Source organism: Necator americanus, chromosome X (assembly GCF_031761385.1).
Source record: "Necator americanus strain Aroian chromosome X, whole genome shotgun sequence".
NCBI classification, from domain to species: Eukaryota; Metazoa; Nematoda; class Chromadorea; order Rhabditida; family Ancylostomatidae; genus Necator; species Necator americanus.
Window position 1 is genome coordinate 10,228,704 of NC_087376.1, and position 24,869 is coordinate 10,253,572.

Consider the following 24,869-nt stretch of genomic DNA (forward strand, 5'->3'; position numbering starts at 1 on the left):
AACGCCTAGTTCTAAGAAAACTGAAAGCGGATTAATTCAGTGTCACGAAACCAGTCGGAACGAAGTGAACGACATATTGTACCAACGACAGCATCAAAAATTTGCAAATTTGCACTTAACCAAGTGCATTAAGGTATATGAAATCGAAAAATGGTTGGCCTGACGGTGGATGAAACGTTGACAGTGAAAGCTTAGCTACAAAAAAAAATGACTAGGTGCAACATAATTGACTGCAAAACGTTCCCAGAGAGCCTCAGATGCCAGTATTTTATTAGCATCTTTATCTTTTGCATAGACACTATTCCTTGGAGACTTTCCAGGGATAAATGTCAATTTCTTTCCTCCCTTACATATATGCAGCAGGATTTGCTGCGCTGAGTTCTTTATATTTGTATGGTTGAAACCGTATGACTTCTAGGCGTTGATGGCATTACCATCTATGCCAAAGGAAAAATACTATTGGAAGCAGCAAAACGATTTCGGCAGCAAAGAACAGTGGGTTTGAAAAAACGGATCATGAAGCACCAACTACGGATTGGAACGATTATCCAAAGACGAACGAGGTCAGAACCAGAAAAAAAGATAAGGGAGGAGTGAGTGGAATAGCAGTCAATCTTCGCAAAAATAAAGATTTTACACCTTCCACTGCTTGGTGCATTATAATAGGACGAATGGAAGCTGCTAAAGGTCAGGTCAAATTGTTTGCAGCAAAAATTAGTTACTCCACATAAATTATTATGGCTCTAACAACGCTGTTTCTCACGCAAGAGAAAAAGGTTATCTAACGTCTTCTATGACAAATGTTTGTAACGAAACAAAGAGGGAAGCAACGACTAGCACCATGAGAAATTGTTAAAGCTTATGTCTGCAAATAAGACGTCAATTATATAACATTAGATTATATTGCGAATTACTAATCTGAGTAGGAGCAGCGGTCTGTGGCAGCATAGCTTGCATTTTACTATATGATCGGCCAGGAGTCTCATCGAAGCTTGGGTTTCGATGTGGTTGCGGACCCTGAAGAAATGAAAAATGCTCAACGTAAACTATGATAAGCAGTGATTAGATACCAACTGAAGGTTGGCGGTAGACATCTCCTGTTGAATGCGAGTAATGACCGCCAAATTGTGGATTGTCATCCGGTACCACCCGTCGTTGGTTTGTCGAGGACGACAGTGCTAGGGAGGGTGCTGCCGTTACAGAAGCTGTGGAATTCCTGGAATTACATCCAGCAGATATAAAAAGCACATGATATTGATAACAAAAGTACCCGAATGAAGTTTGCTCGACATCCTCGCTACAGTCCATTTGACTTCCCCACACCTCCTGGCTTACTCTAGATGAGGACTGGTGCTGGAAAAATCTCATCAGTTCTATAAATTCATTATGACAACGAACTCTCTCGATACAGCAGATAAAATCGGGCAGGCCCTTTTGAAGTTACAATGCTTCTAAACAACATTCCTTGCAAATAAAATAGACCAACAGAGACAACTTCCATACTGACACAGAGACAGTCCATCCTAAAGCTTTTTGTTCATTTGATCACCGTATTCGGCCGCGGTAGCAGCGCAGTCCAGCTGATGTTTCCCGATCGATAATATGAGACGCATCGAGTGGGGGTTCGCGCTGTTCCGGGAAACATTTTGAAACGTTCGCATAACTAATATTACGTTCTGCTCAAACTCGTTCGTTTGGTTTAGATATAGTTCGATATAGCTATACACAACAATACAGCCAACAATAGTTGCCGAACGTACTTAATCCTTTAAGAGGGGGCACTTGTGTTCAACGTCACAGATTGATGCCGCCGACAAGCTCCATGGAATTTTTCCTAGATTCTTTTTTAGGGTTATCCTTTCTTTTTTTGTGCAATTGTGCACACAGAGTATTACGCGATCATGTGGATCGGAATAGACAATCTTTGCCACTAGGTCAACATTGACCATTCAAATTAAAAAGTTGACAACAATCAATAAGAAAGAGATGACATTTGTTCATTGAAGTGAAAGAAACCTTTAACTATAAAACTGTTCATCTGCGAACTCATAAATCCCAACCCCTACGAAATAAAATTGTAGAGAAGACTCTATGACAGAAAGAACGGATTATGCTAACGAAACCGGAAAACGGATTTTATTACGACTATGACTACGACTACTGGATACTATTGTATGAGTTCATTCATACATAACTAAAGGGCAAAAAGAACGGAAAACTCCAGAAAAAAAGAAAAACCCGAAGAATTTATCCGCGCCATCGCAGATTTAATACAGAGATTCAGAAATTGTGCCATCGGTGGGTACAGCGAGGTAAAAAACAATGCTTGATTACGATGTAACGCGTCAAAACTCTTTTACAACACAAAAAAATTGAGCGAAAGCCTACCGAATTTTCAGTTTGAGTGGGTTCTCCTCGCTCTTTATATGCTTCCTGGAGATGTTCCTATATGGTATGGTCCACAATTCCAGCTGACCAGATAAATTTGTTGAACATAGATGTTGACAGCGTTTAAAGGCATAAAATTTATTTTGCCATCATAATGTCACCTACTCTACTCCAGTTCCTCTTCGATTTGTTCGTACGGGCGCCAGTGATGCCAATGTCTCCTTCTTCAAAGACTGCAGATCGTCCTTCTCCTTCGCGACGAATGTGAAAAGCAACGAGCTCATGTTTAAAAAATATCGTCAAAATATAATTGTCGGGCTCGGAAGTCTTCCTGTTGTGCATCTTCAATTTCGAGAAAGCTGGTTTTTGCTGCAATCACCAACGGCTGCCGATGAAAGTCATCACGTGACCGGCCCACGCTGCGCCACTCCTACTTTCCTGACAAGTGTCGAAGCTCCTGTGATCACTGACGCTGTATAGAATTTCGAATTCCCTCTTTCGCTTGCGTGAAGCGGGATATTGCTCCTAACATCAGCGCACCGATGGGGCGTCCAATGAAGATGAACGTAATCTCCTTCCGTTCGCAAAGCGTTCATGTTTGGAACTGTAAATTAAAGTCGCCATACCACGAATCTGACAAGGTGATGGAACCTGCGGGAAAAGCTAGAGATGGTGTTGTAGATTTCGGCTTTCGCTCACCTCTTCCTAATCGTTCTAAATAACGGTATGGGATACTCCGTTTTTCACGATGATTTCACTTGCAACGCGTCACCTCTGCACACGCACCGCACACAGCTGCGCAGCGGTCGAAAGCCAGTGAGCTCAAATCGACTGCCTATTGAAGTGAAACCAATAAGTAGGTTCCTAAGGGAACCAGAACGTATACATAGAGAAGCGTTCTAGCATACCTCCTGGAAACTAAGGCGGTTTCCACGCCGTTTTTTAGAACGACTAGGAAGAGTTGAGCAAAACCACCCCGGATCCCACAATCTCTCTAGCTTTTCTTGCGGATTCCACCACGTTAGATTCGCGGCATGCTAGCCTTAAGGACCGCCCGCTCGATCAATTCTAAGAGCAACAGAAGTCAAAGTGGTTCTTTCGCGTTATCGCTGCCACATTCGCAAAGAACCAGTTCCTATGTTCATACTAACCTATATTCATTACTGGAGAGACTCTAACGTCATAAATTTCCTTAAACGTTGTCCCTAATTAATGCTTCTAAACTACTTTTCAAAGAATGAACTGAAAAGAAACCACATTGAACATTTAAAGTATTGAGTGCAGTAGCAAAAACTTGACACCTACTTTTGGTGCTACAGTAAGAAGTGATATAAAGTACTACTAACACCAACTCGGTGAAAAGACTGCGGTGCAAGAATATGACTTTACAAGTTACCGTTGTTCATTTGTTGATAAAAAGAACATAGTTAGTTTAACAAGTAATTAATAACAAGTTTAAGTTAATTAATAACATATTCTTGTCATATAAAAGAGGGATAAATACAAGCAACTCCGGCCGCTCTTTATTTCCCAGATACATTTCTTAGTAACAGCCTGATAGGCACCGTGCAGTAAATATAAGCCTGCATAATGAGGATGTCCATAGTTTCGCCAAAAAATACTGATCTGAACCGGCTAAATTGAGTTAGATATGCGTCCAGATCCCAGGTCATTTAGGCACACTTAATATTCACTAGTGAGGCGTCATCGATTCCCATAAAAAGAAACTAAAATCACGTATTTACCTCTCCTCCCTAGGTAGGAGCAGCTTTGCTGCTTCAAACACGTATGGATAATAAACGTTGGAACTGAGAACAAGTACAGTCCATAATCAGGCTTCTTTTACACGTTATATCTCTGCGCGAACTTAGCGCATGATTGCGTCACAGAGATCGATGCAGTGGAATCGGAAGGGTAGTGGAACGATAATCACAGTTTTGCAAAGAAAAGGGGACACTTCACATTTCCCAGGACTAAGCGTGCTTGTTTTTTTTTCGCATCTTACAGTAACATCATCGAATTACGAACATATATATACATATATATACATATATATATATATATATATATATATATATATATATATACATATATATATATATATACATATATATATATATATATATATATATATATATATATATATATATATATATATATATATATATATATAGTGTTTCCCTTAAAAGCATCACCCCACGAATCTGAGGTGATACGGATTTCAGGTGAAGTATTCGTATAAGGGATCGTAGATTATGGGAAGAAGGGTGATTGCATGCATTTCTTCCTAATTGCCGTAAAAAACGGCTCAGACGATACGGTTTCGAGCGATCCGGCGCGCCGTTTCCTAAAACGAGTTCGATTAGAGCGCGCCAGCTTTGTGCACGCGCCGCATCTTCCGGACGGAATTAGGAAGAAATGGACGGAATCACCACTATCTCTACCACATGAGATTCGTGGGGTGATGCCTTTAAACACTGAGCGTGAAATGTTCCCTTCAAATATGTGACCTGGTACTGACATTTGGAAATGACGTTTTCGTTGCTTTGTTGTGCTTCGCAAAAAATCCCCGATGACTGCGATGTTGATGTTCGCATCAATGAGTATCCCTAACTCTACAGAAAAAAAACCTCGCAAAATACCGTACGGTCGAGGTGCCTTTTGTATGGATGCATTTCAGTATTATTTCGTTACTATTAAACATCCCCTTGAACATGAAAATTATGAACATGGATAAATTTGTTTCTGAATGCTTCCAAGTGAGGAGCAACTTTGGCAAGTGCACTTTATCTTCTTTATCATAATGCAAGCTATCTTACTACTCCTTTTCATTTTCCAAAAAAAAAAAATCAAACAGGAAACATTGTCTAGACAACTCCAAAACAACGTAATCACGCGTAAAAATAAATGCTTAATATTAAAGGGAAAAGTAGAAGGAACCTACCGTCGGACTATCTACAGCTGCAGATGACTGGCCCATTTGAGCTGTCTTGGGTCTCAGGAAGGGATGGCGAACAGCATAGTAAGGTGATATACGTAGTTTTGGATCGTACGTCAACATTCGCTTGATCAAGTCCTTAACCGATGTATGGATCGATAGTACACAACACAAAAATCCTGCCAAATCATACTAGTCTCGGAACTAATCGGTATATTAAGCGTAATCAAACATGTATCAATATCTCAGCAGAAGATAGAATTTGCACCAAAGAAAGAAAAATGATGCAACACCTTAAACTTGCTGTATTCTTCGACCGAATGTCCCGCTTCTCCAGCCCGTCTTCCATTTGGACCGCCAGAAGTCACACCAAGTATGTCATGAAGCTTCCTATGTCCAGGGCCACGATAACACTTGTTAAAGTTGTCCCGCGTTTTTTTACAGTAGTAGACACCATCTAATCAATTGACCGAAATAAGAATAAGAAATTAGTGCAGAACTGACATAATTTTAACCTTCCGTCTTCTCGAAATACTTATGAGTTTTTGGTCCCACGTCCAGGAGTTCTTTAGGAGGCATTCCAAGCACTTCCACAATTTTCATCATTTGGTCCACTTCAGAGGAGCCAGCAAATAATGGCTCACCAGTGTGCATTTCCACCAAAATACATCCTTGAACAATTGAAGCTTAATGAGACGCTAAGAGTGAACGATGAAGAGTCATACAAACCTAGTGACCACATGTCAATTTTGGTGTCGTAGGCTATTCCTAGCAAAACTTCAGGAGAGCGGTAGAATCTAAAGAGAAATCTTAAGCTGCATGGGCTTACAAAAATGGTAACAATATACTTTTCTAAACACCATTAGAGAAACTTAAAAGAGTGATCGTGGCGAAAGTTGTAACTCTGTACTCTGTGCTTGATTTTGTCCTAAATCTTTCTTTTTCAAACTTTTAAAGTTGGTTCAACAACGCTCCAAGGATCGAATCATATTACTATCGTGTTAACTGTACAAACAATGTTGCGAAATCTCTTAATTAACAGTACTACAAATGCGAATCAGCTAAACAGATAATACGATATATTATACGATCAGAACGACATGATAGAATGCGATTTTTGTATCCTTCACTGACATCCATTATGTTTGGTGTGCAAATTAACTGCAGATTCCTTCGGAAATACAGTATGACATGAAGCACGTTGAAATTGCGTAAGCGGCTGCGCTGGATACTAGCACCATCTATCACTGCAGTTCGCGATGGACTCTCGTCGATTCTAATCGTCATCTTCACCGCGCCGCATCGAGCGCAGCTGCTTACGCAACTATACAATGCTTCATGTCATTTTTACCCGACTAGTTTTTCATGTGGTTTTTCTAAACCGTAGCCCATGTGGATAGAATAAAACGTTTTAGAACGTCATAGAAACGCAGAAAGCTCTAACTAACATTTTGAATCTCCACACAAAGAACACTGCTTACTATAAAAGTTGAATATCTGGAGCTTCTTAATACATATGCCTTAAACGCTTTTTCAAGACTATCTCCACCCAATCTTCATTCTGGGTTCAGCAGCCTCATCAACTCAGACGAACAAACCAAGTCCGTCTAAAGGGATAGCAGTACACGAAAAGACAATCTCATATTCGATTTCCAATTTCTATGCTTGATTTGTTGTTCCGGCGCAGGAACGTTGAGAGTCTTCGCAATACATGGGATAACGTTCAGACTACTGTTAGCATTTTTCATCAAACTTGCGCAGTTTAGTTTACAGCTGTCCACACTATGCTAGTACTAAAATAATATGATAATAAATGCGACATTTGAATTTCTTAAACATTTTTTTCGAATTTGAACAATCAGATAGTTCTGTTATTGAGAAAGGCGTATTTTCAGATGCTGGACTGTCCCGTACGATCGTTAAATCTTTTCAAACTGCTTCTTTTCCAATATCAAACACCTTTACTCAGCATTCGCTGCTGTCTTATAGCTATGTTACTGTTTCATCTAATAATTCCTCAAATTCTCAGAATTAAGTTTTACCTCTTTCTCTAATTCAAAAAATGTGAAGTGCAAAGATCTAAAAGGGGCATTTCCAACTTATCCTTGTATTTGAGCTTAAATGAAGAGTGAAAGCAGCGGAAGGAGGGACGAGGGGAACCAATTTCCCTTATTTAGGAAGAGAATACTACAAATGAAACAAAACCAATAAGCACCTGCATAATCTACAAATCAATTTTTCTGGCGTGAAATTAAACAGATAACGGAACGGTAGAAAATGGTAACAAATAGTTCAGGAGAATATACAAATGGTTCTTCTTATTACTATTTACCTTTGAAAGAGTGGTCTTGAATTGCTTAAAGGCATGAAACTGACGTGGTACGGAAACCCTAGAGCAAACAGAAAACATATATTTCGGGTTGATTACTATGGAAATGAATGGCTCCACCAAATTTCCCCTAGCCGTCTTAAAAACGGCGTGGGAACCACGTTAGTTTCTACGAACTAGATTAGAACGCGCACCTTCTATACCTTCCGGTATACAACGTAACATATTCACTGGTAGGATGGTAAAGATACATAAATGGTCTTCGACCGCTTTAACGTGGATGCGGTGCATGCAAAAGTTTGGTGGGTTACAACTGATTTCATTGGAAAGAACGCTTGAACGCAGCTTTTGACAATGATTGGTGAGACATGACCGGAACCACCCCGGATCCGCAATCTACAACCCCATGTCTAGCTATTCTCGCGGATTAACTAACCACGTCAGATTCGTGGTATGCTGCCTTTAATGAGCTCTCGGTTTGAATCGAGGTCTAGTTGAGATGAATTTTCCCACACGTACACTACAGGTATTTTCTGCACGAAACTTCGTGGGTATGAGTGAAAGAAAACCGGTTGGTCATGCGTACTTATCTTCACAATTCCATCTGTTCTTCATCCAACATAATATTGGGTTGAGAAGTGATTCGTTTCTGCATTTTTAAACTCGGAAATGAGAAGGGCCACGCTCGCGATCTAAGCCCCGAATTATGTGTTTTCCACCAGGTTTCTGCATTAGCATTTAGCGATGGAGTAAGTCCTAGGAAGATTCACCGTCATCGCTTCTCAAATAGGTGACTGCGCCTACCTACTAGCGATAGCGATCACACGCTGCATCGCAAGTCAGTTGAAAAGGATCCTGATGTCTATCGACAATAACGGAAATTTTTTGAGCGTGATAGGATGATGTCCACAAGTTACTAAACTGTCGCGGAAAGTTAAACAGGCAATGACTGAGTTTTTCCAGTACAAATCTTGCTGGAGTATTTCCAGTTTCCCACGATATCACATACGTAATTTGGAGACATCAGCTAGGCAATTTTCTTCGTCTTTCGCGCGAGGATTTCTTTTCCTTCCGGTACGGTTACGAACTTGAGATCACCTTACGTCATGATACCTGTTATCAAAGTAACAGGGATGAAAATAACCGATATCCTGTGGGACCAAGTTCTTCGTAGCCTAAATTGTCTCCATGTGAAAGTTACGAAGAATATTGACAGTTTTGAAAGAAGTGAATAAATATGGAACAGAAGAAAGTGATAAAATGCTGGTGGTATAGATGAGAAATCGATGTTGGAGAGAGGAACTTTCCGTACATGTGACCTCCTGGAAGAAAGAGTTCATGCGAATAGATTTCTGAAATTTCTGAGGGTTATATCTGAACGATATTCGCTTTTTTCATTCTCAGTGGACCACTACCTAATATGCCCTGTAGTACTCAGTACGTTTTCTAAATGTCGCGTACAGGTTAATTTTTTTTACCCACATTGGAAGTCTACAAATTAATAAAGAGACTACAAATTACGAGCATACTATACGTATGCTCGTAATTTGTAGTCATTCTCTTTATTGATCTATTTGATTAATTTCGACAACTCTCACTACGTATACTCCTTTTCATATTTCATTGTAACCGTAGTTTTCTGCGTCTCTGTAGAAGAACAATAAGGATGTTTGTGTGTGTCTTTAGGAAGGACTGTAGAGTGGCTTCGTCACGACATGTTAACGTCTCCTTAGGCATATCCACTGGATACGTAATATCGTGAAGTGAGTCGTTATTCACCGTCTTTAAACCCTCTTCCCCAACGCAACACAATATACGAGTTGATTCAAAGGTAGCGTATCACGGAATTCACGTGATTTGCTGGAAAACATAGAGTTCGGGTGCGTGGATCAGGAGCGTGACCCAATTTTTAAGTTCGAAAACTGCAGAAACAAATCACTTCTCAGCCCAATATTATGTTAGATGAAGAACTAATGGAATGAAGATAAGTACGCATGACCAGTCGTTCTTTTTTTACTCATACAGTTTCTTGCAGAAATGTCTGTAGTATACTTATGGAAAGATTCATTTATCTTCATTTATCTCAACTAGACCCATTCCGACCGAGAGCTCCTTAAATGCAGCATACCAAGAGTCTGACGTGGTGAATTCATCCGCGGGAAAAGCTATAGATGGGGTTGTAGAATTCGGATCCGGGGTGGTTCCAGTCATGTGTCCCCAATCATCGTCAGAAATGGCGTTCAAGCATTCTTTCCTACGAAACCAGTTGTAACGTCCTTGTGCGCGCGCCGTATCTAAGTGGAAGCGGTCGAATATCAATGATGTCTCCTCACCGTCTTTCAAAGTAAAACCAATGAATATGTTGCTGAGGAGACCGGAGTGTGAATAAGCGAGTGCGTTCTACCGTACCTCGTAGGAACAAACCCCGTTCCACCCACCATTTCTTAGGATTATTAGGGGAAATTGAGGAAGCAATTGAACTCATATTCGTAATCTACACACCAAACCACAAAGCAAAGTCGCCTATGAGATTTGAAAATAGCGTATCACAAAAATAAAACAGTGTGGAAACACTGTGTTATTTTTGTGATACGCTGCTTTCAAACGAAAATCTCATAAGTATTGTAAAATTTCGAAAACTTTTATGAGTGATCTGGAAAAAGCACGATTTATCAGCCGAAAAAAAAGAGCAAGTGGGGGAACGGTTATAACGCATATGAAGGATACAGTGCAAGGATGGTCAGCTCATTCTAGACATACACCGCGTTAGAGCAGCGAACTCTACTACGTTGTCTTGTTCTGTTTTTTTTTTTTTTTTTGAAGTAGCGAAGGTGCTAAACCCTTTCAACTTCATCGCAGGGTGAAAGCACACCAAAGTGACTCGTGTCTCTCGGTGCAGTAAGATACAGTTTTCGTATGTAGGGTATATAGCAGAAGAAATGATACTAGTGCGATTAAAAAAATCGATCTATTGTACATTTTTAGAAACGCACCTAATAATCTTCAAAGCTCCTTGGGCGGTCGAAACACCGCTTTTAACAGGTCTGCTAGTGTTTGAAGAATCTTTTAAACTTTTTAACTTTGAGAGGTTTTTCATCTCACTGTTTCTTGAATCTCAGAGTATCTGAATCTTTTTTTTTCCTCAGAGGGAATTAACCACATATTTTGCACCAGCGGGAACGACCACCAACGCTATTTTCTATAAAGGTGTGCCTGACCGGTTGGTGAAGTGTCGCCCGAGTCCGTCCGGACATTGTCAACAGTTGGCGGCTTCATCACAACAATGCTCTCACTCACACGGCGCTGTTGGTGATGGAATTTCTGACGAAGAAAACGTGGCAACGCTGCCGCAGCCCCCTTGCAGCCTTGATCTGTCACCGCCCGACTTCTTTTTGACTACAAAAACCAAGAAGGTTCCAGAAGATCAACGTTTCGAGTAATCCCACAGATACAAGCGACTATTACACGAGTCTTAAACGGACATTCCTCAGGACTTTAAGAAGAGCATAATCTGCAAAATGTTCAGTAAGTCGAATTTTGTAGGAGCGCTCTCACTAATTTTCATAAAGGATAAAGTGTATGGGATTAATCAATCGACTTGGGATGCACCACTTCAATTCAGAGTCGTTTGAGGTTTACAAACGTGTAACTGGCCTATGCAATGACTTGCAGGAGATAGCGGATGTGTCAAGTCAGTGTTTTTATCCTCCCAAACGAGTACCAATCCATCCACCACGAAGGGATGAAGGTCTTGGTGAGCATCAGGACAGATTCGAACCTCCGATCGATCGCGCAGACAGCAGAAGCTCTCACCGACTGCGCTACACCCACCTACTACTACTATCCTGCGTAATGCTACGTTGGCCGTATTGTGTTCGAATCTTAGGTGGTCAGAAAACTTTCACTCACTGCGTGAACAAAATTGTTGACCTTCAACTAGCCTCACTTCAAATTCGACTCAACTTCCTTTTCACCCTGATTCAGTCGAGTTTTTTTTTTACAAAGCTTGATTGGACCCTTTTCGTTATAATTAATGGCCAGTTTCACTTCATTTTCCTCGAAGTAGAGATAAATATAAGAATAGTTTAAGAGCAAACATGGAACCAAAAAAACATGGAGGTCTATTATCGACTAAGATCAAATTTGAAGTGAACCTACATTTTTATTACATCTTGAAAAAAATCTTACTTTGAAAAATATTACCAGGTAAAGCTCAAAGCTGGTGTTAGATATGACTTACGTGACTTAATTCACGGACTGATTTTATAGCCCGACGCGATTGCCCGCATCTTCGTTGAGATGTGTGTCTTTGAGCATAGCTCTGCCCAACCTTCTCGATTTTTAGCAAGAACTTTCACAGAATCGATGCATTCGGTGCTATACCATCCCCTGCAAAATCTGACGTTTCGCCTGAACTACCTATCAAAGCTGAGTGTCCCCAGGTCCTGTTTTACCTCCTCTTCTCTTTCAGTGCAGAACTTTCGTTTTCGTCTAGATTGCTTTCCTGCCTGAACCTGATAGAATCCTCAGCTCATGCTCAACAAGATGGTCTGCTGCTTAACTCACAACGTGACCAAAGATGCGAAAACAATCTTCCGTGGCCACTTTCGACGGCGAAGCAGGATGATGATACCTTCAATGTGTCATTCGCTGGTTCACCACATCGATTTCGGCGTGAAGATTTTCATTGCTGCATACTTCAAGCCATAAGTGGCCCATCAGCCACCCAAGCAAATTTTTCGGGATACTGGGTGCACTAGAGAGGATCAGATGGTACGTATTGGCATCATCTAAATCACGAATCATCTATGCATATATATATATATATATACATATATGTATACGTACATATATATATGTGTATATGTGTATATGTGTATATGTGTATATGTGTATATGTGTATATGTGTATATGTATATGTGTGTGTATGTGTATGTGTATGTGTATGTGTATGTGTGTATGTATGTATGTATGTATGTATGTATGTATGTATGTATGTATGTATGTATGTATGTATGTATGTATGTATGTATGTATGTATGTATGTATGTATGTATGTATGTATGTATGTATGTATGTGGATTTGTTTGGGATAGTATACGACGAGCGAAGCGACGATTTTCTGTAGCCACTTTCGATGGTGGTGCAGGATGTATCTTCCATGTGCCATCTGCTGGTACACCACATCGATTTCCGCGTGAATATCTTCATTGCAGCATACCCTACACCAAAAGTACCCGACAGTCGGCTAAGCAGCTTCCTTTCCGTGCAATCAACCTTCTTCATCACCGCAGACGATACCGTCTAAGCTTCTGATGCGTATATAATGATGTGGCGAATGGTGGATAAGTAGACTCGCAGTGGGAATTCGTGGGCGATAGGAGTTTACCACAAACATTTCAAGGAGTTGAAAACGGAGCAGACAATAGCGCATCTCTGCAATATATCACACTCATAGGTTCCACTGATCTTCTGCCCACAACTCAACTAACAGAACTCATCGATGAGATCGATCGGTTGCCTTTCCATTCCGATTCCCGTTGGAGGGTCTCGAGGATATCCACGTCTGCTTACACTGATCAGGGCGCAGGCTTTGCCCGTAGAGAGCAGTTAGGTTCGATACAAAATTGATAACATGATGAAGTTTCTTACTGCTTTCCGCGAATATAGAAACATTGTTGGCGTACAAGAGATCGATCAGAAGGCACCCTGGTAGTACTAAGACGACGTCGGCAGGACATCGATCGACTGTTCTTCTCATGATGTCATCGATGGCAAAGTTAAACAGGGAGGGTCTTGCCAGTGTCCCTTGTCTCGCTTATATTACCCCACATCAAACGATTATGTACATCTTGGCTAGTATTGGAACTGCAGTAGTTGTTCGTTGGTTCATATCATCAAATAGGCGAACGAACTTTTCTGGTACTATATCGGTGCGAAGCGTGTTAGGAAGACTGCACCGATGAGGAGAGTCGAAATCGGTTCCGAAGTGCAGAGAAGCTAACTGCGCTGGCTTCGTATACCGCTTCAACATTTCGGTCACTCTCCTGACGATGAGCACATACATAGTCAGCCCTGCATCTTTTGAGCCAAAAGCCTGTGTGCTCGTCGCGCATTGTTTCTTCGCCATGTTTGATAAGCAAATCCTGGATAATCTGCTCCAAAACATTGTACATAACACGTTGCAATGAAATTCTACGAGAGTTGCTAGGGTTCGTGACGGATAACTTTTGTAAAGAGGAATTATGATGCCTCCACGAACCAGATATCGTTTCGTCGATCCATATCTTCGTCCTCTCACGTATCCCAGACGGAGGAAAAGACTTCAGCATTTCTTCGCTAAACCCATCATGTCCACTCCAACTTTTGGATACAGACCTGAACCTCCAACTCGTTTGGTGGTTGTTCGTTAACCGCATTTGCCGGCTATAAATGTGCTCGAGTTCAGAATCTGATGGCGCTTACCGGTTCGGCAAGAAAATGATCACTCCAAATTAGTAGGGTTGTTTTATCGATGGCCACTCCATCGTCAGTTTTTAATTTTGTCGCTATATTGTTTTTAAAAAGCATAAGCTTTGCGCGGATTCTTCTCCTGTCATGCCCGCTCAAACTCCTTCGTTCTTGTGATGCATCGCATACGGAATTATTCGTAAATTTTGCCAAATGCGTGTATGCAGATGTAAAGCCATTTCTTCCTTGGCGTTAAATCCGGAAGCATACTACCATTTGCCTAGCACATCTGAAATGTGTTCTTGAAGTCCTATCTTCACACTCGATTCTAACAACGACCACCTGCTGGTTGGCTATTTTAAACATCAACCCACTGAGTTCATCATAGAATGCCTAATTGTTGCCTTCAGCGGCTTCTGCATGTGCGTGGTAGGAAACGGTAAAGAGACGCCCGTGGATTTTTCCGCGAATGCGTCAAAAATATTGCGTATCTAGAAAATTCGAGGAGATGGCAACATGGCTCAACGAAATCATGCTCCATTCGTTCATGGAGACACGGACGACCATCCTAGTTGATCTCCTACAGAGACGCAGAAAACTACAAAACTACAAGGAAATATTAGGTTGGTGCAAAAATAATGCGTGTTTTTCGCCGCCTCATCTTCGCGACAAGTTTTTTTTTTTTCGGTTACCCTCTTTCTTAATATTAGAAGCCATATAGCGTTTTGTGGCGCATTTCGTTGTAGTTATTAGTGCTGAAAAAGATTTTCGCCAAATCTTCTACGAATTCAGGCTGGGCAGGTCTGCGGCGGAGTCAGCTCGGAATATCAACGCAGTTTGGGGCGAGGGAAGCACCACCGAATCTACGGCACGGTATTGGTTGCAAAGGTTTCGTTGTGGGGATATGAACCTCGAAGATAAGAAAGGTCGCAGATGCCCTTCTAAAGTTGACGACCACCTGTTTAAGGCAATCATTGAAGATGACGCACTTAAAAAAACACGAAAGGTAGCCCAAGAACTAGGTGTTAACCATCCAACAGTCGTCCGGTTTTCGGATTCGGAAGCAAAAAGTTGAGAAGGTGAAAAAGTTGAGCAAGTGGGTGCCGCATGAACTGAGCGAGTCCCAAAGAAACCGATCTGCTCATCGCTTCTGTTACGCAACAAGAACTATCCATTTCTCGATCGTTTTGTTACGTGCGATGAGAAATGGATCCTTTACGACAAAAGGAAGCGTCCCGTTCAATGAAATGATAAGGATGAAACGCCCAAGCACTTTCCGAAGTCAAAAATGCCCTCGAAGAAGATGATAGTGACTGTGTGGTGGTGTGGTACAGGTGCAATCCACTACAGCTTCATGAAACCTAACGAGACCATCGCAGAGATGTACTGCAAAGAACTGGACGAAGTGCATCGGAAACTCCAACTTCTTCACCAGTTAGTAAAAAGAAAGGGCCCAATTTTCCTAAACGACAATGCCCGATCACACACTTCAAAGGTGACTACTGACGTTACTGAAGTTGAACGAGTTAGGCTACGAGACTCTGCCTTACTGACCATATTCGCCAGACCTTTCACCAACCACTATCACTTTTCAGAGATCTCAACAGCTGCCTAAGAGGTAAGATCTTCCAAAACCAAGGTGGTACCGAAAACGGCTTCCGGAAGTTCGTGGACTCCAAAAGTTCGAGACTTTAGGCCGCAGGAATAAGCAAACTTGTGTCTCGTTAGCAAACATGCGTGGACTGTAAGGGTTCTTATTTCAATTGATAAAGTTGATTTTGAGGCGAGTTATAGCGTTTCCAAGTGAATGTTTGAAAACGCGAATTATTTTTGCAACAATCTAGTAGAGAAATCTTGCGCTCTTGGGGATGATTCTATCTTTTTGTTACGCACTATAGTTAGCAGTTCGCATAATTTTGTCACAAACTTCCACACTATCGATAAACTTCATTCATTGTAATGTAGTCGCTGTTTGAAATTGCCTTTCATTACAATGAGGAGCGGGAGTGCGACACGGTCCTGATTCGCTCGTTATATTTCATAGAAAAACAGTACTATTCTATAGTTTTCCTTTGTACGTACTGAAATCTATGAAACATCAAACAAAAAAAAACTGCAGAAACATTTAAATTCGGTTTATTTCAACGATATATAGTAGTTGAAAATCCAAATCTTCGCGCACAAAGAAAGTCCAAATCTTTGCACACAAATTTTTTACTGATCAAAATTATGAACTGGTAGAAAGAAGTACATGGCTGAAAACCCACCTGGACTGTATATATTGATAAATCCTGTGACCAATCTGGCAAGAAGAACCAAAGTCGATTATATTGATTTTAGAACGTTTAGGATTGCAAAGAAGGACATTTTCTGGTTTGAGATCGCAATGAATGATAGACAATTCGGGAGACGAAAGGAATAAAAGCGTTTTAGTAAGCTGAAACAGAGCAACATAAGTGTGATTAAGAAGGAAAATGCAGCATAAATGAAACATTCAAACAAGCGAATTTTTATCGAGAGAGAGAATAAAGGGTGCAAAGTCAACAAAGTTTGATGAAACCATACCTGTTGCGCGAACTTACGAGTAAGATTGAGCGAAACACCACGAAAATTCGTGTTCCTCAACAAGTCGTAGAGATTATACGAAAGCAACTCGAAGACGAGGCAGAGATGGTTTCGATGAACGAAATGTCCCTTGAGGAGAACTATAAACAACAGTACCATTTCTCAGCGAATCATTTCTTGATGTGACTAAAAGTATATGGTACTATTGTCTACTACTTACCAACATTATATTTGCGCTCAGTATCATGAGCTCTCATCATTTCCAGCAACTTTATTTCGATTTGGGCTTGATCGAAAAACGTCTTCTTGTTCTTTATAATTTTTATCGCTACATCTTCCTTCGCAACTGTGTCATACGCGCGAGTTACTTGCCCAAAAGAACCTTTTCCTATTGGCTTTTCCGTAAGAATAATGTACCTGTAAAGAATACAGCCACATGACAAAAATATAACTGGAGAGAAAGATTCACCTTGTATTAAAGCACTCCCCGTCTTTCAGAATATAGTCGTAATTCTCGTCATCATAACCACCATTGTGAGGACCTCCTCTATAAAGGAGCACATGGCCAGATAGGAATTCGCTGTTGATCTCACCAAGTGACAGGCCAGTTCGCTCATATATCCCTAGCTCGCTAACATTATTATCCATTATACTTTATAATCACCTACCATACAACTTTAGTGTCGAAATATAACAATTAATATGTATTCTTCGCTTTCACCCCGCAGGACTCGGCAGGGTTGTCAGCAAAGTTGTTGACTGCAATTTGCGTTCGCCGCTGCTTGATTAACGAGTCCAAGTTCAGTCCTCGTTTGAGAATGTCGACATAGACTTCGCCTCGTCCACACATTGAAAGTGGAAAGGGGGTAAGCGAATCCATGAGTCCATGAAAACAGCAGTCATAGAACGATCTTGAATTGTAAGCATCTGTGATAAGCGTTGACAGGTTCTTGAATTGTTTGAATTGAACTTCTTCAAAACGGTAATTGTTGTGGACGTTACGACTGAACTCCTCTGGACGATCTCGAGCCACTTCGAAAACGCTTCCACAACAATGAGATAGCAATGTCTGTGAAGAAATCGTCTTGAACCACGGATGCGGCTCGGCCTTTACGGCCAACTTTGCGACAGCCTCGCATCCAAGGCAGCTTCTGACTAGCTGTTCATTGTAAGCGTTCAGTGAAGGCTCACACGTAGCAAGCAAGCAAGGTAGAGCCCCCATGAGACGTAACAAGCAAGCCAGAGCCGCACATTTGTTTCCCTTTGCGAAATGACGAAAGCACACGGTGTTGAAGTGACTTTCAATTTAATTACCAATAGCTTAGCAAAATAGCTCTTGCATGGTTGTCAAACAGGACACCAATTTCTCGCGACGAATACAAACTGGTGATGGCCTAAGCATTGATGAATTTTGGAGAAGTTCAAGATCTTACGAAGCCACGTAAATAATAAGTAACTAAGAACGCATACGGTGACCCTCCAGTAACGATGTCATGTATTGATACATTCAAATCTAACCTGCTCGATTTCTGCCTATTTCTGCTCGCTTCATTTTCTGTAACAGCTGGAACCACCATTTGAGAAGCAGGGGGAGCGTTTGTATCAAAATGGGGTAGACTGAAACAACCCAACTTAGTGCACCTGAATGTGCAGTAGGTACAGATATGCATCAAAGTCATTTGTCAGACTTTCCTAACACATCTTCTTCTCGTCGTGAAAAACAAAGAAAAACTGAAGCAAATATCTAAAATTGCAACAAATTGGCATGAAAAGCTACCCTTTTGGAAGTGATCCATGTTGCATATCCAAATTTGTTGGTAGATTATGGGCAGTACCCTGAGGATGGATAGTCGATGCGGTGCTAAGCAACTGAAATACACCATTATTCTTCATAGACAGGAATTGTGACGGAACATTTGGAGACTCTCGAGTACTCGTTTAAGAGATCTGTTATTACATAAAACGCAAGTTGCCATCTGTATATCTGTCCGACGCGAATTCCCACGGACACTCAAAGATCAACAAGACCTCAAACTTGAGCAATTGAAAGGGCCTGTTACAAAGCCTGCTAAAATACCCTCGCGGCAAAGGGCTTGCAGCGTACATCGAAAATTTAGAAAACCAAAATTTCGAGTTAAGATGTGTGGTAAAATTTGAAAGAGGGAAAGGAGCAACATCTTCAACAGTGCTAAAGTGAGTAAACATTGCTTTAAGCACTGATTGGGGGTTTCTCCTTTTGTATCGTATAGAATTGGATGGAACTTGGCTTCTAGAAGTAGTCAACGATGGTGATCAAGGATATGAGCAGTCCATGGACGATATCTTCCAGCAGTGATCGACTTCTTAATTTCCTCGCACTTCTGCTGCAAACCTACCACTTACAGTTTGTGGAATGCAACGAAACCTGCATGGATATTTCATTGCGGATCTCGGTATGCCGTGGAAACTTCCAGACAATTATCGACATTACTGGTACTGAACTAATCTTGGTATGTGGTCGATGGGAACGTGACTGCTAATGTTTTTACAAACACTGACAGCATTAGTTACATAAGTCAAGAAACTTCCATACTTCCAAATGTAATCTACCCACAGATTTTAGAGATAATCTATAGAAAGGCTATTTTTTGACTTCATATCCTAAGTATTTTGTAAGCACACTTGCTCTTTCATATTAGTACCTGTGTTTGAGGAAATGTTACCAGCGAGTGGCGGGCGAAGCATCCAACTCGCGCTGGTTGGTTCAGAATACAGATAGGCTACGTAGCGCAGTTATCAATGCTACAAAATATAGGTATGATAACTGAATAAGACATCGTAACGCAGTAATCAATGCTAAGAAATATATGCATGACAAATGAATACCTGATTACTACCAGAAGTCGCTGAAGCATTATTACGGTTCGCTTGCATGTTAGCTTGGTGTTCCTGCCGTCGTAGAGCTTTCCGTAAGTAAAAGGACTGCAAAAAAGTACACAAACTAAGCTGCGTAATTTTAGTGTTAATCGCTCGAAATCAAATAAAGTACAGAAGAACAACATAGGTTCACTCCCCAGCTCAATGCCGCAAGATTTTGGCAGCTGAAGGGTGTCAATTCATGCGGTAGCCAACTAACCGTAAAACCTAGGTTTACACTTTTTGTCCTGTAGCAATTTCGATGACACAGAATGAAATGTTTTTAAAAAATGTGATCCCTACTCACGTGCAATAACGAGAGAAATTCACTTCAAAATTTCATGTGTTAGCCAACAACAGACCTTGATGTTTTCCTGGATTTATGTTCATTCCTCAACTATTTCATAGAATCATTACTGTCTTTCAAATAGATGAGGTGGAATTTAGGTCCTTATGATTACGGAAATGCAAAATAAAAACTTCGAAACAAACTGGATAGAACAACGGTGAGATTGCGGAAAAGTCAACAAATTGGCTTTGATGTTCTAGAGAACATGAAAGGACTTGTCTTTGTCGATGAAAAAAGTGGAGCTGATTAGCTATCAATCATGTTGAATGAACATCCTTTCCAGAAGAAATCCAAGTGTGGTCGACAATTTTGTACACGTAATAACTGAGCATCTATTGAGAGGATTTTCGACCGCCTAAACCTTCTAAGAGAAAAGGATAAACGGATCATCACATTAAGAAAGTGGACTGGTAAACCAAGAGATTGTGAGAAAGATTGATTTGAAGTTCACAACTGGGTTATCTTGCATAGAAGTTAGGCAAATGTCGTTCAACTTCTGGAAGACGATGTTCATTCAACATTGTTGATGGCCGATCAAGTTCACTTTTTCATCAACAGAAACAAGTCTTTTCATGTTCTCTAGATCATCAAAGCCAATTTGTAGCTTTCGTTCTCGAAAATATCATGGTTACTTACGCATGTTATGTCAATAATAAATCAACCTGATATTAAATTTCATTTTGTAGCTAAGAACGATGCTTTTTCTAATTCATCGGTCCATGTTTGCTGGTCGTCTGTCTTTTCATCGACATGAAATAGTGCCAGACAAGAAGCAACTTTCATCTCCTACTGATCAATTTTCGTGGAAATTGATAGGGATCATCAAACCATTATTGCAGTATTGAATTCCTTCGCTTACAAAAATCATTCTCGCTTCATTAATGGGATTTGAGGTTGCTAGTATGACGATTCGCTTATACTCTTTCACAGGTTTGGACGGTAGAAAATCTTTTCCACTCAACATCCACTCACTGCGTGCACAAAATTGTTGACAATCTTCAGATTTAGAACCAGGTTTCCCACAATTTCGTCGTTGTCTCAGCCAATTCGTTTAAAAGCTTCGAGTTAAACTTTTCGTAATCACTGAGACATCCATTTTCTAATCCAATTTCTAATCCAATTTCTAATCCATTTTCTTGAATGACAATTATAATTTTAGAAAATAGTTAAGGAGTGGACATAAAATCCAGAAAATATGATGATCTGTCATCGACTGAGACATGAAATTACGAGCGAACCAATCTTTTTTCGTTAAGTTCGGAACCACCCACTGAACGCCGGGGATGAAGAAGAGAGATCTGTTCTTAAGAACATGCGACAGTAGAGGAGTTGGTGTCCTCGTCAACACGAATATGGAAATAAACATCGAGTCGTTCGAACAACAAACGACCCCAATCGGACGTTTACGAATAAGAATAATAATTTGTCTATCTTTCTTTCGTTTACTCTCCCACATCAAGCAACAAAAAGGAAGAGTTTGAAGACTTCTGAAGAGTTTGAAAACCTATCTATTCTACAAGGTCATGGCTGGCTATTTCAACGCCTAAATTGGCCCCAGAAGAACGCGTGAAGAACTTTACACCGAAACCCACGGCCTTAAATGGAATGAACAGGGAGGGGGCTCTCCGAGTTTATCAAGACGACTAAGACCATCCATTGGAACTCGTAATTCCAAAAGCCTTCCTCTCTATGCTGAACGTGAGCTTCACTAGGTGGGGAGTACCATCACGAAATTGACCACATCATCGTCATTGAGTTTAGCCTCACGGATATCGCTGTAATACCAAAGCTCTACACGGGATCGAACCATCGCCTCTTTCGGGGAAGATTCCCTTTCACACGACGAGGAGAGAAGAGAAAACCGCGAAGTTCACAAAGTGAAATCCCAGAACCATTAGCGATAGAGAGGTTTTCGCTTCGCTTGTGCTTTTGGGAAAATACAGTCATGGACGACATCGACGACAAATATGAATGGCTCGTAAAAAATCTTACACGACTGTACGGAGAGATGGAAGAGTTTCAAAACCAAGAAGAGACCCCTGTCTCCGGAAACTCTAGAACTGATACGTCAGCATGGAGCCGTACCAGCTGCAGGAAACCACGAATTCACCTCCGAGCTCGAGGAGTTGAAGAGAAGCGATAAAAGGAGACCTTGAAGAGAGAAGAGCAGCAGTACTGGCTTAAGCAGCAGGAGCGGGAAAGAGCATTCGCTATGCCCGTTAGAACTTCGCCAATCGTATTATAATTAAAAAAAAAAACAAAAATGAATGCAGAGGTGGAGAAAGTCATTCACGACTTCTACTCAGATCTCTTCGTCAGCCACGTCCACTTGTTTCCTTACCATCTGAGGGAAGATGGACATGTCAATCCAAAGTTAGTAAGCAATGGAAGAACAGCAAGACCACGCTGCTGTATAAGAAGGGAGACCCACAGGATAAAGAGAACTATCGCCCCATTTGCCTACTGCTTGTCATCTACAAACCCTTCACAAAAGTAATCCTAAACAGGATAGAAAGAACATTAGATGAAGGACAGCCATGCGAGCAAGCAGGGTTTTGAAAAGGATTCAGTACGATTGACCACATACACACGGTTTCAAAACTCATAGATGTATCGCCAGAGTACAAGAGGCCGCTGTGTCTCAATTTCATCGAATTGAAGAAAGGCTTCGATTCTGTTGTGACGGAAGCGGTCATGGTTGCCTTGGATAACCCAGGCATCCTTACTCCATACATAAAGATACCTCGTGAGGATGCTGACAGAATTTGATGAAACGCGTAAAAAGATCCGTCTTCAGTTGAACTTGGACAAAACGATGCTCATGAAGAACGTAAGGATGTCTGATGCCCGATTCACGCTCAACGGAACGAACATATCCGAATGCTGCAGCTATGTATATCTAGGTCGGTGAATCAACATGATGAACGACCTGGCCTCCGAGCTGGACAGAAGGTAACGAGCGGCTTGGGGAACATTCAAGAGCATCGGGGATGTAGTGAAGAGGAAAAAGAACATCCGGCTCCGTGCTCACCTATTCAACACCACCGTTCTTCCTGCTTTCACTTACGCTTCAGAAACGTGGACGTTTCGCAAGCAGGAGGAAAATGCGACCAGCATCATAGGACGCGGAATTAAAAGGGTGAAGTGAGGAGTAACCCGCTTTACGCAAGTGAAAGAAGGAATTCGAAGTTCACTCCTACGTCATCAATCGAAGATCGGAGACGCTACCGCATATGCCAAGGAAAGCAAAATTAGATGGGCCGGACACGTGATGCGCTTCAAAGACAATCGTTGGGCCAGAGCCGTAAGCTACTGCTTACCACGCGATATCCAACGCACCGCAGGAAGATCGCCGACCCAATGGTCAAACCTCTTCACGAAGTCCTTCGAAGAAAAGTAGAGTCGCTCTTCGAGTTCCTCGCGAGAAGAGATGCTACTGGGGAACACGAGCTGGGCAGAACGAAAGGAAATGAGCGGCTTGGGGAGCATTCAAGAGCATCGAGGATGTAGTAAAGACTAAGAACATGCGTCTCCATGCTTACCTACTCAACACCACCGTTCTTTCTGCTCTGACTTATGCTTGAGAAGCGTGGGCGTTTCGCAAGCAAGACCGCTTCACGCATGTGAAAAATGGGATTCGAAGTTCACTCCTACGTCGCCTGTCGATGATTAGAGACGCTGCCCGCTGCCCCAAGGAAAGCAAAATTAGATGGGCAGGAGACGTGATGCGTTTTAACATCAGTCGTTAAACCAGAGCCTTAAACGACTGGGTATCACGCAACATTAAATGCACCGCAGGAAGACCGCGGATCCGATGGTCAGACCTCTTCACAAAGTCCTTCAAGAAAAATACTTTTTTTCGAACCCGAGCAAATCGATGTACAAAGGGAACACAGGTGATACAGGTGATATTCTAAATAGGCATCCAAACACTGTTTAGAGCTCATCGTTTTCGTTTTAAGTGATGAAGAAGAACGTAAAGTACAGTAGCCAGGGCAATTTTTTGTCAGAAAACAGAAGGAAAACAAGGAGCGGTTTCTTTCTTTCCTTGACATGGCTCGTTTTGCTCTATTTTATTAGACGTTGACATCATTTGATTCGTGTTGACGATCTAGCTGTCTAGTTTAGTTGGAACTCTAAAAATTTTATAAAACCAGTTATTTTCTAATTTACCAGCATCTATCTTCAAATTAGCGGACTTATCAGAAATAATTGCGCCTTGAGGATATATAATATTTAGTACGAAGAAAAAGGGTAGGGGATTAATAGTAAAATATTTGTCATGTAAGCGTTGCCGTCAACATTTTGGCTTCCCATACATAGTATATTTGAGAGTTTTAATTCCGTGGGAACATAGCGGAAATGGTAATTTCAAAGACTATTCATTCCTTTGCTAAAAGAAGTACGTTCACAGCCAGAAAAGATTTTGCATGGAATTTCATCAAAGGACTGTTCACTTTCTGCAACATTCCGATTTATATTATTACCAGCCTGAACGTCCGGCTAAAGCCGGACTTCAGGCTTATTTTGGTGTTCGCTCCGCTCGTTTTCATCCACCAATAAGAAATAGCAGTAGCGACATTTTTTGGGAAATTAGAATTGCTTTTTTATCAAAGCTTTATCAACTTTTTTTACCCAAATACCTAAGTATAGATGAACGATTTTATGGTTTTTCCTTAAACTCTCAGTTCTATATTTGGAGAGCAATCCAGCTTGATTTCACGTCTATGTTTCCCTCAAACCTCCACAATTTGAAACATTATTCGAAGCATGAGTCTGCTCCGTTCTCAGCTATTAGCAAGAATGATGTGCTATCATGGAATGACGTGAATATCACTGTTGTAGTGATAAAAATAACGTTCTACGCCAGATCGCGTAAACTGTTGGCTACTCTGTATTGTATTTGATCAGCCGCTCGCACGTATGTTTCCTCTTTTTGAAGAAAGGATGACAA

General features: G+C 41.2%; 1 protein-coding gene across 3 annotated transcripts in view; it reads right to left on the reverse strand.

The window, feature by feature from the left end:
* Window positions 1-879: 879 nt before the first annotated feature.
* The window catches only part of RB195_022162 (uncharacterized protein), a gene marked incomplete at both ends in the record, with an annotated part of 33,878 nt that continues 9,888 nt past the window's right edge, over window positions 880-24,869 (reverse strand). For 2 of the 3 annotated variants that reach the window (XM_064209189.1, XM_064209190.1), the window contains 14 exons: window positions 983-1,017; window positions 1,071-1,216; window positions 1,271-1,353; window positions 5,333-5,464; window positions 5,620-5,783; window positions 5,842-5,997; window positions 6,056-6,123; window positions 16,374-16,543; window positions 16,672-16,811; window positions 16,892-17,088; window positions 17,141-17,218; window positions 18,190-18,288; window positions 18,449-18,540; window positions 19,537-19,632. In XM_064209189.1, coding sequence (XP_064065071.1) covers window positions 983-1,017; window positions 1,071-1,216; window positions 1,271-1,353; window positions 5,333-5,464; window positions 5,620-5,783; window positions 5,842-5,997; window positions 6,056-6,123; window positions 16,374-16,543; window positions 16,672-16,811; window positions 16,892-17,088; window positions 17,141-17,218; window positions 18,190-18,288; window positions 18,449-18,540; window positions 19,537-19,632 — 1,656 coding nt within the window. Of the gene's footprint in view, window positions 1,018-1,070; window positions 1,217-1,270; window positions 1,354-5,332; window positions 5,465-5,619; window positions 5,784-5,841; window positions 5,998-6,055; window positions 6,124-16,373; window positions 16,544-16,671; window positions 16,812-16,891; window positions 17,089-17,140; window positions 17,219-18,189; window positions 18,289-18,448; window positions 18,541-19,536; window positions 19,633-24,869 lie in introns of all 3 variants that reach the window. The other variant, XM_064209191.1, reaches the window with a different exon arrangement.